General features: G+C 40.8%; 1 protein-coding gene across 3 annotated transcripts; it reads left to right on the top strand.

Moving 5' to 3' along the window:
• The first annotated feature begins 681 nt into the window (after positions 1-681).
• On the top strand, positions 682-14255 carry etnk2 (ethanolamine kinase 2). Of its 3 annotated transcripts, none has more exons than XM_029502519.1 (9): positions 682-1080; positions 5715-5852; positions 5954-6075; positions 6475-6610; positions 10392-10524; positions 10984-11067; positions 11147-11307; positions 11410-11483; positions 12217-14255. In XM_029502519.1, exons 1-9 carry the CDS (start codon positions 934-936, stop codon positions 12287-12289), a joined length of 1068 nt encoding a protein of 355 aa, XP_029358379.1. In that variant the 5' UTR covers positions 682-933; the 3' UTR covers positions 12290-14255. The 3 variants fall into 3 exon arrangements, with proteins under 3 accessions (XP_029358379.1, XP_029358378.1, XP_029358380.1); XM_029502518.1 differs by having other exon boundaries at positions 6475-6615; positions 10382-10524; XM_029502520.1 differs by lacking the exon at positions 6475-6610 and having other exon boundaries at positions 10382-10524.
• The last annotated feature ends 1216 nt before the right edge of the window (positions 14256-15471 follow it).

Below are 15471 nucleotides of genomic sequence, written 5' to 3'. Positions count from 1 at the left end.
ATAAAGCAGACCCACAAACTGGCTCCTATCTTTTAACATCAAACTGAAACAATGAACAAAATGGCCTATACCAGATTAAAATACATTATTCCACAGTATTTGCATTATCTAACAAATATGTGAGTGAAAATAGGAATAATGCGCATTCATAGAGGTATTGCCACGAGTACGATGACACACCCTGTTGTCTTGCATAGAGCTGTGTAGTCTGTGTTTCATGGTGTTTGCACATCTTTGTTGTGGGTTTTGGAATCCTTAATGGACCCCACTGCCAACGCGAAACCGTCAAATGACCTTAAAGCACTCGATACAAGACCAGGTATGGTACTTTTAATTCATTTCTCACCCAAGAAGGCATGGACGTAAATAAATAAATAATTATTAACACTAATTTAATAGTTAATTAGTAGCTATTAATCGAATGAAAAAACAGACTGCAGTTTGTCAATGTTATCTGTCACTGGTTGATCTTTTGTGACTACAGGTCGTCTTTAAAAGAAAAAAGAAACGCACTGACTCTAACAGAGATACGGGCTGAGAGTGAGCATGCTGTCTCGGCTGAACTCGGGTGGCATTCGGGCACACTCGGAAATGGGCGTGTATGGCTGTGGCGCGTCTCACCCCGCGGTACAATCGGATGATTCCGGGGGGGGCGGAGCCAAGCAGGAGGAAATGGTACAGTTGGCTGACTGCTCCCAAGAAAAACGGCGGCGAGCCCATCTACCGCCAGTTTCACCTTTCGTTTCCACAGTCTTGCTCATCCTTACCGCAGCAGCAGTAAAGTCTAGATCGGTCTATCACGCAGACCTACGGTCCGGTCACGAACACACCGACGTCTAGCTGCCCGTAAATCAAGCAACTCTTGTATGTTGCAGTATCTGGAGGTATCTGTGAAGGACCGGGAGATTAACGTTTCAGCCAAACCGCTGTAGTATGGAGACGCAGATACATGTGCCCGTGGGGTCGCCGGTGATTAGAAGAATCCCAATTTTTGTCGACGAGCACAACGTGGCGGAGGGCGCGATGAAGCTCGTTAAAGAGCTGAGACCGACGTGGGATACCAACCATGTCAAGACCAAGGTAACGTTATCCGCTTTGCTAGCTGTTCACGGTATGCTAGGCTAGCTGGGCTTAGACTGACAGCTCTGCAGCATCACCGGGCAGTGTCAGCCCGGCAGGAGGAGGAGGGCCGAGAAACGGGCTAGTTTTTCAGAACAGGCGACACACCAGCGCACAGCCACGTCCTCTTTCATCATTTATGAATGAGGACTTTTTATGACTCGGCTTTTTTTCATTTATAGTAGAATGACATGGTAAAGTTAGCAAAGCTTAGCAAGACGCGATCTGTCTGAAGTCTTCACTAAGGCAACAAACTGGAGTCAGGCAGTAGATTATCTCAAGAGCCACCGGGGAAATAACGTCGTTACGGTTTTCAGACAGTTTTATATATCCCCAGTTTAAAACACGAAGCTCCAAATGTAGCGTGAAAGCCAAGTCATGCTGTAATCTTAGTGTCAGCTGGCGGTGACGTGATGGCCAGTTCAGTTGAGAAACATGATCATGGTTTTGAATGGCATCAGAAAGCACCTCAAAGCTTAAAAGAAGGAATTTCTTTTGTTGTCTGAATCCAGTCTCAAGATGTTGCTTGTTTATGTCCTTGTATTTTATATTAGCATTCAGTACAGTTGCAGATAAATAAGATAAAGAAATGTTTGAGTTTGGTTGCACCAACTTTTTCCAAGAATTTCCAATCGTCGGATGGTATGGGTAAGTTGTAGCTTACAAGCCAAAATAAGTCATAAATGGAAAGGGACAGATGCACAAATCTCTACCTACTTTATATCCACAAGTAAAGTTTAAAAGTGTCTGATTTGGATACAAGATGTAATGTCCATGATGAGACGTATGACAGTGGCAATATCTTTTCAGTAGTCTTTTGGGAACTCATTTATTGTTTGTAGATAAAAGACACTGTAAAACCGGTGTTTCAGTCAAAGTGAGCTATAAATCCACCTCATGTTTTAAATGAAAGCTCTCTGTGGGATGGAGCTTTATTTTGGAGTCAGTGACACACTCAGCTCTTACTCCACACAGTATTCATGACAAAATACTGCGGCACAGTCTATTCTCATTCTCTTAGTGCCTACATGGAAATCGATTGTAATTTTTTGATTAACATGATGAGGGGCTCATCAAAATCATTTGAGAAAAGGTATTATCACAGTTTTGCTAGATGTAGGGCATTAACCTTTTGACAATAAAACAAAAACCCTCCTGTTTTTAGCGTAAATTCTAATTAATGAATATGATACAGTGCTATCAATTTATTTTCTTTTTAATATTTTTTTTCCCCTTTTTATTTACAAAATATTTCTCTCCCTGTGTCTGTGAGGTGCTGACAGGGATGTTGTGCTAGTGAAGCACTGTATCAGGGTTGGCTTTCTCCCCCTCCGTCTCCTAACCTCCATGTAAACCTAGCTTGTCTGCTGTTGTACAACTTTGCTTTATTTGCATAGCACTTTTCACACAGATGAGCAGTAAAAAGTGTTTCACTGGTTAAAAAGAAAAAAAAAAAAAAACAAAACAAAACAGAAAGAACACAAAGACAAAAAAAGAAAAGCATACAATATAGTCAGTTACACACAAGTACTGGCGCTGAAAAGAACTAAAGATGGAGGTAATTGTAAGATGATAAGAACAAATGTGAATTTACATACAAGGTAGAATGGCATGGAAAAAAAAAACAACTAAAAACTTACGGAGATAGTTAAGAGGTGATTAAAAAGTAAGTTGAAGTATTTAAGAAGAGAGAAAAGATCAGTTAAAAGCCAAATTGAAAAGGTTGGTCTGAAGCCTATTTTTAAAAACCTCAACTGTCTCTGCAGCCTGGAGGCCCTCTGGCAGGCTGTTCCAGAGAGAATGGCCATAGTATTGAAGCTTCACTGTAGGTTTTTCTCTTACCTTTGAACATCTGGTTTCACAAACAGATGCCAACAAAACCACATACATCAAGTATTGGAGTAATGCTCTAAACAGACGATTTAAAAATATTTTTTTAAAGAGGTAGTAGACAGGGAGACCTACGACATCTCAGTTTCATCGTGTTTCATTTTGAAGTAATGTTTAAGGTTAAAATTTTGTTGAGTCACCCAGATGCTGTAATATCTTAACAAAAAAAAAATGAAATGATAATCTGTCCCATTAACAATGCTGAAGCAATAGCTAAATCTGAAGCTGCACTGAGTACAGATCTGATAGAGCTGTATACTACTAACCCTGTCAGGATGTGATGTATTTGATGTTGCTGTCTGACTCTGGTTAAACCCTAAACATGAATATCAACATGAAGTCATAGAATCATTCTTTTATTATCAAAATTGTCAGTCAGTCATAAAAATGTATGGCAGTTTGATGATTTCGAGCATTATGTATGACAGGTTGATGAATTAGAGCATTGAATAAGAATTTATTTCTAGTTAACTAGCCAGTTAACAAATAGTGTTTCTAGTTTTTGGTTTGTATTGGATTAGTAATGACTTTCTAATATATGTACAGAGACAAAAAGCTTGATTTGTTGTTTTTTAGAATTCACACATTTCTTTTTGAAGAAAAACTTTGGAAATAGATTCTATAAAATATATTATTCCAATTAAATGGAAAAAAAATTACGAACAAGATAAGGTTATAAAAGTATCGTGGTTATCACCAGTTTTTATTGTTTTATATGTAATGATAAATCCATTTGACAAATTCTGGAGATCTTTGGATCAACCTTTATTGAGCCCTGATCTTGATTTGAGTACTTTAAACATGTTTATCTGCCACAGAATCTCTTACAGTAACATGTTATCAGAAGACCCAGCAGATATAATGCTATGACATCAGCCCAGCTTATTTTTCATGAACTGCTTCATCCAAATACTGAAGCTGCTGCTGGAGCATATGAGGTGAACATAATTTTAATAAATACACTAACAAAAGTTTAATTGTTAAGCTCTGACTCCTAACTCTCAAATAATGCAATCCAGTGTTGATAGAAAGGAGAAGAAAGAAACCACAAAACATTTATGTTGCTTCGTGTTAAAGACTGCCTGTCAGGGAAAGCAGAATTCATAATTGAGTTGTCGTAAAGCGATCAAGTTACTGGTGTGTGTGTGTGTGAGGCCAAAGTCTGTAGACTGACATCATTTACTGCTCTGACTGACGTGGTGCCATGTATTGAGCTCACCCACAGCAACCATGTGTTTTTATCCTGCTGGATAATCTCTCTGGATCTGGCACCACGTGCACACACACACACACACACACCTACAGCTCAGGAGGTGACAGTGTTTGCTTGCCAAAGGCCAGACCAGCAGCGTTTCTTTCAATGACTCTCACTCAAACAGGTTTGTCATTCTGACTGTTTTTGTCATTGTGTGGAACGCTACAGCTGCACAACTGGGTACATACCCAGATGATGATAAACTGTGGAAGATGTGAAATAAAGTTTTATAGAACAATTTAATTTTGGTTTTGTTGGGAAAGATGTTCTGAAACAGCAGGACCATTGTTTTGATTAGAGCAGGAAGCGCTAAATGTGGTGAGGAGCAGCAGGGAAGCACTGTTGAGAGAAACACCTGCTTAGTCCCACCACCTGGACAGGAAGAATTTTACTCTAAATACACTGTCCATTTCTAAACATCTCACACACACTGGGTTCTCATAAACAGCAGATAAAGCCAATAGCAACAGATTAGCAGTGTCCTCTTACAGCTTTCTCATGCAGTAGACAGAGCGACTCATCTCTGTCAAAAGGAGCCAGAGTTAGACCGTTCGGTCAGCCCACCCAATGCACGCTCACTGATGAGAAACATGAAACGTCAGGCAGTATATGGATGAATGTTTACCTCTGTCTGGGCCCAAGCTTATCGCTGTCTGACGATGTATTGATCACCGGTCTTAGTGGCGCATTGTGTGGTGGGTAGAAGGGATCAGTCATGTGGTAGCAAAAGCACGTATGCTTGTGTATGTACGGTCATAACAGGGATGCCTTTACGCCCATCTTTGTGGTCAGCAACGTGTGGAATGTCAGATATTCGTGAGTGAGCGTCTGGGCTGGGGCAGATGTGTATGTTGTCATTGTGTATGCAGCTGTGGGCGGGACTGGCCCACTGGTTTCCGCTGGAGTGATGTTGCTAATTAGACATTTAAGGTCCAACTTGAGAGACAGGACTTTTTGCATTACACCTTATTATAAAAAGAGTGTTGGACTTGCATAACTTTTTTCAACAACGTCCATCTGAGCTCTGTTGTTTTTCTTTTCCGACCTTTCCATACCGCTGATCTATTGTAAAAGTCTAAAAAGTCTGTAAAAGTCGACATCGGTAGATCAATCAAGTCAATCAAGTCTACATCGATTAGATCAATAAAACATTTATTTTTCATATATATGATGTAATGTTTCTATATTTAAGATCCTGAAATTCTTATTTTCCCACAGCCTGATGCACCTGCTGGCATTGATGCAGCTCTGTGGGCAGAAGGCAAATGTCATACTCGTGCGGTGAAAAACATTGCTTCATGATACTTGTATCTAATGTAGATCAGAGCTGCGTGGTTTCCTTGCTGTTGATCTCGGCCCAGTGAACATTGATGGTCTTGTGAAAGAACTGGAGAGAAAAATGCAAATGAAGGTTTTCGTGTGGGACCCACTGTGGTGCTCCTCCTTCCAGCTCTTCACTGATGGAACCACTAACAAGCTGGTGGGCTGCTATGTTGAGGACAGTCCAGAAGATGTGGTGCTGGTTCGAGTATATGGAAACAAGACAGAGTTGATTGTGGACAGAGACAACGAGCTCAAGAGCTTTCAGGTAGAATATAAACAAAAGCAATCTATTCTCTTCTGAAGTAGTTACGTATTTGTTCATGCCCTGAGATTGATAACTTGGGTGTTTCTGTGTCTCACATTTAGGTACTACATGCTAATGGCTGTGCTCCACGCCTCTACTGCACCTTTCAGAATGGCATCTGTTATGAGTTCATGCAGGGGGATGCTCTCGGGACACAGGATGTCCGTGATCCCTCTCTACTAAGGTGTGGAAACTAAAGTGGTGCGGTTAGAAAACAGCCAGTTAGCATTGCTTTTTCTACTCTTTACGCAGATAGTATTACGCTGTAGAGATCCAAACGACAAATTAAGTTCAGTCACATGCAAATGAATACAAATATTGAAAGCAATACACAAAAGTTAATTCAAAGTTTCAGTGGTTATTTTATCTGGTGATGGGCATTGTCTTTACGTGTTTTGTTACCCTTTGCTCTCTCAACTACACAATGTCTTCAGTAGTTTTCATCTAGCCTGTTCCCAGAGCTTTGTCCTTATCTAACTATTCAGATAAAAATATGTTCCTGGGCTCTTGGTTTTGTTTTCTTTTCATATTGAAACTCTAATCATGATGATAATTGTATTCATCTTTGTGTGTCTCTGCTAAGACTGATAGCCAGGGAGATGGCTCGAATCCATGCCATCCACGCACACAATGGCTGCATTCCCAAACCAAACCTCTGGATCAAGATGAGAAAATACTTCTCTCTTGTGGCCACAGAGTTCACTGACCAAGCCTCCAATGTCAGGTGAGATCTTGATTCACTTTTCCTGCCCCAGTGGTTCTTAGTTGGTGATTAGTAGCTTTACCTTCTACATTCATTAAAAAAAAAGAACTGGGTATGATGTCAAAGAATCTCTCAAGATAGTTCAGCAAACAAGCAGTTTTTTTTCCATGTTGCACTTTGTGTTATGTGAAAAGAAAGGGTTAGGGTTAGGCAAACTCTAGCAAAGAATTTAAAATCAAAACAAAAGACAAAGTGAAAACATTAGATTTTATTTACATATCAATACATCTCTGTATGTGATGTACGTTATAAAGTAGCTAAAGTATACAGGGCAAAGGAGTGTAACATTTTAACCAAAAAGACATTAAGCTTGTTCAGTTTGCTAAATCTTGTTTATTTAACCCAGTGCTTCTCAAAGGGGGCTCGGTGCGATGCCGGGGGGGGCTTGTGTGACCCCGTGGTATTGTTTAATATAACTCACAGGTCCCATTTAGTCTAAAGCAGTACTTCTCAAATGGGGGGGGGGGCGTGTGGCGTGTGTGACCCCGTGGAACATGCTGTTTTTGCTGTACTAGAATAAAGTGGGATCTATATTCCTTTTTTTTTCTTTTTTTTGTTTTCTTTAATTATAATAAGAATACAATGTTATGCAGAGGTGTATTTATAACAATTTTATAGACAAATGATACTATTTAGTCACTGCGGCGAGTGGGGGGGCAAAATATTTTCTTCTTCCTGGGGGGGTGTAACAGAAAATAATTGAGAAGCACTGATTTAACCTATGATGATCATACAGAGAGGAGGTGGCACAAAAAAGCATCAAATTATTATTATTATTATTATTATTATTAGTTTCATTGTAACATGATACAGACCAGAAACTATAAACACATCTGTCACCTGCCCAGCATGGTGCTTTTCGAATACAATAATCTCTGATTTAAGCATCTCACACAGAAGCTCTGACACTCTGACACAGGATGACAAACCTGCTGATCTGTGGGTCTATTGTTTCCAGTTCCCAAGGCAGCTAGAACCACAGCTTTTTATTTCTCTCTTCCATCTGTGTGTCCTCTAAACAGAAAGTCAAAATCATCTGGCAATTTCAAGGGACTTAACCTCTGTTTAAAACAAAAACAAACAAAAAACGTGCTGTGCACTATGTAACATGATTTAAGTGGTAGTATAGTCTGGCATTTGTACCCTGTTGTAGTGTGAATCTGAGAATTGTTTAATCCCTAGTCAAGGTGGACAGAGACCAGATTGTGTGAGTATATTCACACTATGGTTTATGATGAGACACACATACTTGTGAATAGCAATCATTTACAAAAAGGAATCTTACATATATTGTGAGGTTGATTAAGGTTCAAAATGCTAATTTATTTTTTACTTCATGCAAGCATTCGTGAGGATCTGCTGTCCATCCTGACTTTAAGTGACAGAGTTTTTAAAGCTGATCCTCCACTTATCCCCTGTGTTCTGTTTCAAGTTGAGGCAGCTGAGTTTTTGAAGAACGTCTCTATCCTATGGATTCATACCGAGAGTCGACCACTTCCACTGACTCTTGGAAGATGGTTCTGAAACCAATCTAACAATGTCTTTCACTATAAACAATGACACTAATGACTGAAGGCTAACAGGTGCAACTGCTTTTACCATGATTGCCGTGTTTGCAAAGCTGCAGTGTGGAAATTTTCCAACTGGGTAATAAACCCGTGGCGACACTGGTTTTACCCATCATACCGGACATGGGGTAAGGTTAAGTAGGTAAGGCGCTGCATCCAGATGCTGCCACCTGCACATTGACTTCTTAAAGTTTTCAAAGTCCTCCATAGGGCCAATGCATTTTAACATATGCTCCTTTGATCTGTATTGGAACTACACATTACAGTTCCAATCCAGAGCATGACACTGATATGATGAATTTATAGCCACAGTAAATTTGTAACTCTGGTCCTTCTTCAAGCTTTACATTTACAATGTAACGGTCAGTTTTCATTATCAGAAAACCACAAAGCACAATGAGTGTATAGTGACTTTTATACATTGGTTGTGAAAGATGATACAACAGCAGTGACAACAAAACAAACATACAAAGAACCTGACATGCAGTCAGACAATGAACAATAAAGTGCAACTAGCTAGAAATGGGTAACAAGCATTTTGAGTTTTTTTTGTTTGTTTGTTTTTGTGGTTAGTATGTTTGTTTAATGTGGAATCAAATGGCTTTTGTGTGTGTGTGTGTGTGTGTGTGTGTGTGTGTGTGTGTGTGTGTGTGTGTGTGTGTGTGTGTGTGTGTGTGTGTGTGTGTGTGTGTGTGTGTGTGTGTGTGTGTGTGTGTGTGTGTGTGTGTGTGTGTGTGTGTGTGTGTGTGTGTGTGTGTGTGTGTGTGTGTGTGTGTATATAAATTGTCCAAGGATGATAATTTGTGCAACAGATATCGTTTCATTATTCATGCGGATGTAGAAATCGAAGCCATTTATTGAATTACATCCACTTTATCTTGTGTGACTGTTTCATGATCACTTGGTTGTTGACTATTGACTATTGTGTTGTTGTTTATTTTCCCCCTGTATTATATTGTATTGCACCTGTATTGTCATTTTACAAAAAAAGGGTGGATGAACAGTTCAGATGGGTTCATGATGAAAATGGCTTACTCTGTGTCTTGGTTTTGGGCCTGGGTAGCCAACAAAGGTAGACTGTTTCATAACCTGGACATCTGCCCAGTCACAGCTGGTATCTTTGTTCTGATGGCTATTAGGTTTAATCCAGTATATGGTTTACGTAACTGCAACAGTAATAGCTTGCTGGATTAGGGAGTTTAAGGTATGCAGTGGGCCAGCAGATGTTTGCTTAGCTCAGTGTATCAGGTCTCTTTACTCTCTGCCTTGGTAACGTAGACAGCTAGAGTGCCCTTGGTCCTCCTGAGCAGCAGACGCCTGTCACACTGCGGTCATTTTAACAGGCATTTTCAGTGATCTGTTTCATGTCTAAAGGTCCAGTATTACACATTGCTATAAGCACTGGCCACCTCTTTGTGTTGTAAACCAGGCAGGTATTGTACACCTGTCACCACAAGTGACAGAGAGGCAGCAAGCCAGGTGTATATCTCAAAGGAGTGTGAGTGCATGTGTGGGTGTTTGCCCAGCTTCGCTCTCTTCTTTCACTTGTCCCTTGCTATCAGGCTAACTTCAGATTAAGCCCTATAAGCTCATTACTGTTAGCAGAGGGGTCTTCGCTCAGGACACAGTTAGTTGGTGGAGACACTGACTGAGTGACCTAATCCATTTTCCGCTAGACATTAATGCTACTTTCAGGCTGGCACAGGTACCTGGTAGTGATCTGAATGTGTGTGTTAGTATGAGTCATCTGACCTGGGCCTGGCACATTCAGCAGCTCTGTGTCTCATCCAAATACATAGCAAATATGCAATCATATAATTAGAGCTGAAAAATCCCTTCAAATGAGACAAAGTGGTGTATCCATAGTGACCAAGGAGCACTCTGCAGCACAACAAGTATCCTCTGAGAACTTGTTCCTCTATAACTCTGATCCCAGGAGATAGTTGGGCAGTGGCGCACCACACCTGTGTACTGTTTGTGCACATCAGTCTCAGCGGTTTTCAGATCTTCTATACAGCAGGTTTCAATTTAATAATGATACAAAAACAATGAAAAGTGGTCCATAACAAGTAGGGAAACATGCAGGCATGTTGTAAGATAACTGGTCAAAAAGAAAAACCTGAAATGTGTTAAAAAGCCATCCTTATCTCCATGTGCAGGATCCAGCAGGAGGTTCCTAGCAAAGCAGTGCTGGAGCAAGAGATGGTGTGGATGAAGGAGCACCTGTCCAAACTAGGTTCCCCTGTGGTGCTCTGCCACAATGACCTGCTCTGCAAGAATATCATCCACAACAGCAAAGAGGGTAGGTGTCTTCCCTTTAAACTGTGCATTGCCCATTGGATTGTCATCCAGGAGGGGAGACAGACAGAGACACAGACACAGCAGTGACGCTGGAAAATGTATTGTTAGTGTTGGAGGACATTAGCAGTACAGCTGTGAATATAAAAGGGCATGTGAACTTGCAGCTGTTTGTTTTAAATAAATGCCACACCTTAGTTCACTCGGCTCCTCTGCCTCCTAATGGCCTGTAAGAACAATATTGAGACAGTGTAGGATTTTGCATCATCACTGGACTGACTCTGTCAGATTATGGGGGCATCTATAGGGAGCATGACTTTAGAAGTAACTCCCATTACACCTACAACAGGGTGCACACTCATTACCTAATGTTTTTTTTCTCAGTGTCTAGTTGGGAGGTGAGTTAATAAAGCCATGTCTAAACAGCTCCATGTTAATGTGCTGTTCATGTGATATTTTTCAGGCCATGTCCGGTTCATTGACTATGAATACTCAAGCTATAACTACCAGGCTTTCGATATTGGCAACCACTTCAACGAATTTGCAGGTTTGTTGAAACCCCATTTGTACAGGAGGATTAACTTTACATCCTCATTGCGTGGCTTAATATAAAACTGTGTGATCAGGTATGACTGAGCTGGACTACGGGCTGTACCCAAGTCGGGAGATGCAAATGGACTGGCTCAAAGTGTACCTGCAGGCCTACAAACTCTTTACCAAGAAAACAGAGGAGGTCAGCCCTCGAGAGCTGGAGACGCTCTACGTACAGGTCAACAAGTTTGCTCTGGTGAGGGAGAACATGCCAGCAAACACACAAGCACTGACACACTCACACCCACTGTTTCTCACATTAATTCACCTAATCTATGTCTGCTTTATTTCTCTCAAGGCTTCTCACTTCTTTTGGGGCTTCTGGGCACTCATCCAGGCCAAATACTCCTCCATAGACTTCGACTTCCTTGGGTAAATTTGTGTGTGTGTGTGTTCATGCATGTGTTGTTTCATGATGATCAGAAAACTGAGACTCCACTGTACTCGTGGGGTGTGACGGCTACTGTATTAAGGGACCCAAGGCTGCACTCGACAAGTTTTAATGCTCAAGGAGTATTATGCCAATGAGAGGTCTCCAGAAATAATTAAAACAGGTCTGTCTGTGAGAGAGCTAGAGCTGTGTGGTTCCCCCTGTGTAGAATATTACATAAGGGACTATGTGTTTGAAAAGAATCTGTCAGCCGGGTTAAACAGAACATTTTGAAACGCTGAAACTGAAGCTATCATTCATGTCTTATTTCTTTTGTGTGCCTCTCACAATATAGACTTTTTTTTTTTTTGTGAAGTGGAGGGGGGAGGGGGGTTGGGGTAACTGCATTAAAAATCTTTCAACCTGGTCATCAAATTTTATATATATAAATGTGTGTGTGTGTGTATATATATATATATATATATATATATATACAGTACAGGCCAAAAGTTTGGACACACCTTCTCATTCAAATTAATAGGAAAGTCTGTCCAAACTTCTGGCCTGTACTGTATGTGTTTGTGTATGTATGTCTAGCCAAAATAAAATTATTTCATTAACACCTGTTGACTATAATTTAAAGTATCTTAAACACTAAAAGGTATAAGAATCCAAATTTAAATTCTGCCACCCCCTTCTATGCCATCATCGCCTCCTTCCTCTTCTTTGTTCCAGGTACGCTGTGCTTCGTTTCAACCAGTACTTCAAGACCAAACCTGAAGTGATGGCCATGCAGATCCCAGAATAAGGGGAGCTAAAGGAGGACAGGATGTAGGGAGATGGCAGATGTGAACACGATTAGTGCCGAGACGTCCTGTGGGTTGGGAACACTTCTTTGAGAGCCAGCTATCGATGACTGTTTGGTCTACCTGCCATCCTTTTCTCCAACAAGCTCAGTTACTCTTTTATTCCTCCAAACTTAGCTCCACATCTGTCACAACACTAGCTCAAGACTTAAAATTTGTGTGTGTTCGCTGTGTGAATGTGTGTGTATGCTCTTCTATGTCCTTAAATTATCTGGATAAGCCCAATGTCCTGTTACCCCCCCTGGAGCTGAGCCAGGCATAGTGAGTACAGCTGTCTGAGTCTGGGGTAGAGGTCACTGACTTAAAACCTGCTTTATTATCTGCCACGCTCGCACCAAAATGTTCCACAGGGCTGGTAATGAAGGCCAAAACATGGATAAGACTGTAATGAAGGGTCTGATGCTGACGTTGACAGTTCACTCTGTATCTGTTCAATGCCACGGCTTCTTTTGCACTTAGAGACTGACCTCAATGGCATATTTCATATGTTGTGAGTGATGAGATCATTCCTCCTCCTTCATCTTCAGTTATTTTAACAGTTTGATGAGCAGTTTTCAAGATCCTTCCTTTTATTTCCTCCATTTACGATGCTAAGTGCTTGTAGCCTCTGTGTTTCTGTACTGTACTTCTCTGAGATTGCCTGTGCCTCACACACTGTGGGTGGCACTGCATCGTCCTCTAGTTTCTCAGAGAAAACTTTTGCTGCTGCTGAAATATGAAACGTACTAGTGCTAGTGGACTTCTCCCCATGGAAAGACCTAGCAGAGTCTGAGTGTATGGAACAGCAAAATAGAAAAGCTTTTCACGGCCTTGCTGTAAATTTAATCTCTATTGTGTTATAGCAATGAGAGATAAAGATAGCAGCTAAATGTGAAATTATTCATCTCAATGTGGATTATTCATCTCAGGTCTCCACCATGGGGTAGATTTTCTAAGTGCTACTCTGTTGAAATGGGAAGTGGAATGAAGAAGCAGCAGAGGCAGATTAATAAAACGAAGAAAGGCAGACCTGTGAAACCTTCTCTCTGAACTGTGCATTTCTGTCCACAAACCGCTTTTATGCAGCCTTGACTTTTATGGTTAAAGTGAACCGCTCTGTTGATCTTTCCACCTCTTGGAAAATTCCCTTCTCCCTTCCCCACATCTCTAATGCTTTCCTTTGGCCAATCCCTCCTCACATTACTATCTTTGATCTCCTCCCACCACTGTGTTGTTTAATCTTTCCCTTTGTGGATGAATATTGTGGCAGCAACACCTGCTGCACTGGCTTGCGCTGCACTTAACATTAGAGGCTCCTCCCAGCCCCGCACTGCAATCCATTCCTACTCACAGCACAGATTCTGAGCCATTTTGTAATATAATCAGACGCAAATCAAACTTATCTGTGTACATCATGACATTAGCTCTTACTTGGATGTCATCTGACATTGGTCATGTGAAGCTTTGCCATTTCTTGTGTGGAGTAAATCCTCATTCAATTCTCAGCAAAGACCCCTTTAAGCTGATTTTATATATTAAACTCTGCTAACAGGTGCTTGGGAGCGTAAAAACATGAAAACAAGTTGATTAAAAGGTTTTGAACATTGGGATACCTGATGCATTTCCACAAGTCAAGTCAGTTGAGTTGACATGAAGAGGTTGAGTTGGACAAAAATGAAGCTTACCAGAACGTCTGTAGCTCATAGACCTGGGACTTTTAATTTGAAAGTCAAACATTTATTCGGTTTTATAATTGTTATAATCAAACTATGAACACATCAGAGGTCGTTTGCCCTCTGGTCCAACAGATGGCATTCAAGGACACTACCACTACCAGCTTGTACTTATTGTAAACCCTGGATGACACTTCAGAGAGGCTAGTAAATAAAAAAGAAAAAAAAAAGAAACTGAGAAAGTAAAAAGCTGTTATTTTACAACAGCAGCAATTCCAAAACTCGTCCCAACTGCTGCTTATTGCTGTGGTATGAATACATGCGCAGTTTTCTTTTACTTGACAGTGCAGAGTTTCCTGAACTGTTAGGTCATGACACTACATACGTAGTTATCTGGTCTTGTGTGTCCTAAAGTGCAAACTGGCAATTCAGTTCCATTTACTGAAAGGGGCAAAAATTGAAAATTGAACTGCAGAAGCTGAGATTCTCAGATTTGTGTATGTCAGGTTAGGGTTAAATTTCAACAACAGTATATCCAGTATTGTAACTTGATCACACCTTTTCCCTGGCTGATATATCCATATGTTTTTGAGTAATCGTTCCCAGTTTGCATTGCAGGGAATCTTCTTGCAACTGAGTATTTTCAATATCAACTAATCAGCCGGTTTTAACTGAATAGTCAATGTGATTTTTAAAAGGTAGTGAACATCAGCATCAGAACTTTCTCTGGTCCAAAGTGGCGTCTTGAAATTTCTTAGCTTTGGTCCGACCAGTTTACAATCATTTTGAATTGGCTCTGTGAGAAAAATGAGCTTAATACTGTATCAGCACATTGTGAAAGCTGCAACCAGCGTTAGCGTGAAGATTTTCTGCAATGATTAAATAGCCTCTGCCAACTTACAGGTCGTCTTATCGTTTCATCTGCTGTTCAGTCACTTTTCCTGGACTTTATTCAAAAGTTTTTGGCAGCCTGAGCATTAAACAGTCGTGTGTAAAATCAGGAATCGGGTGCCCAAGATCACTAATTTCTTATCGTCATTGTTATGGTCTTATTCTGACGTAACTGGGATTCATCTCATATTGCTGATGCGTCTATTGAGCTGGCCAGACTGGATTGATGAACTTGAACTTGAAACTGTTCATTGACACTGCTTGGTTCCAGAATAGGAATGTGCCTTTACCCTCTAACCTCCTCAGCTAGGGACACAGTATCTAGCCCCTGACTAACCCAGCAGGGGGTGGCACTGAGCTCTGACCTTTGTCTCTCACAATCTCATGTAACTGACTGTCTAGTCGTTTCCCTGGTGAGAAGCAGCCTTCTTAAACTGCTGAGCTGACAGGTGATTGTTTTCAGTTGGGATGGTCAACCCGAAAGTTGATGTGTTCTGAGTGGAATGACAAATGTCAAATGGTTTTTCTTCTTCAAATGAAGACTATAACAGTTTGAACTTGTTTTAGAGCTGTCTGAGGCT

The sequence above is a fragment of the Echeneis naucrates genome, chromosome 5 (assembly GCF_900963305.1).
Source record: "Echeneis naucrates chromosome 5, fEcheNa1.1, whole genome shotgun sequence".
Lineage (NCBI taxonomy): Eukaryota > Metazoa > Chordata > Actinopteri > Carangiformes > Echeneidae > Echeneis > Echeneis naucrates.
Note: the sequence above shows the minus strand (reverse complement) of the source record. Positions and strands in the feature narration are given on the sequence as shown.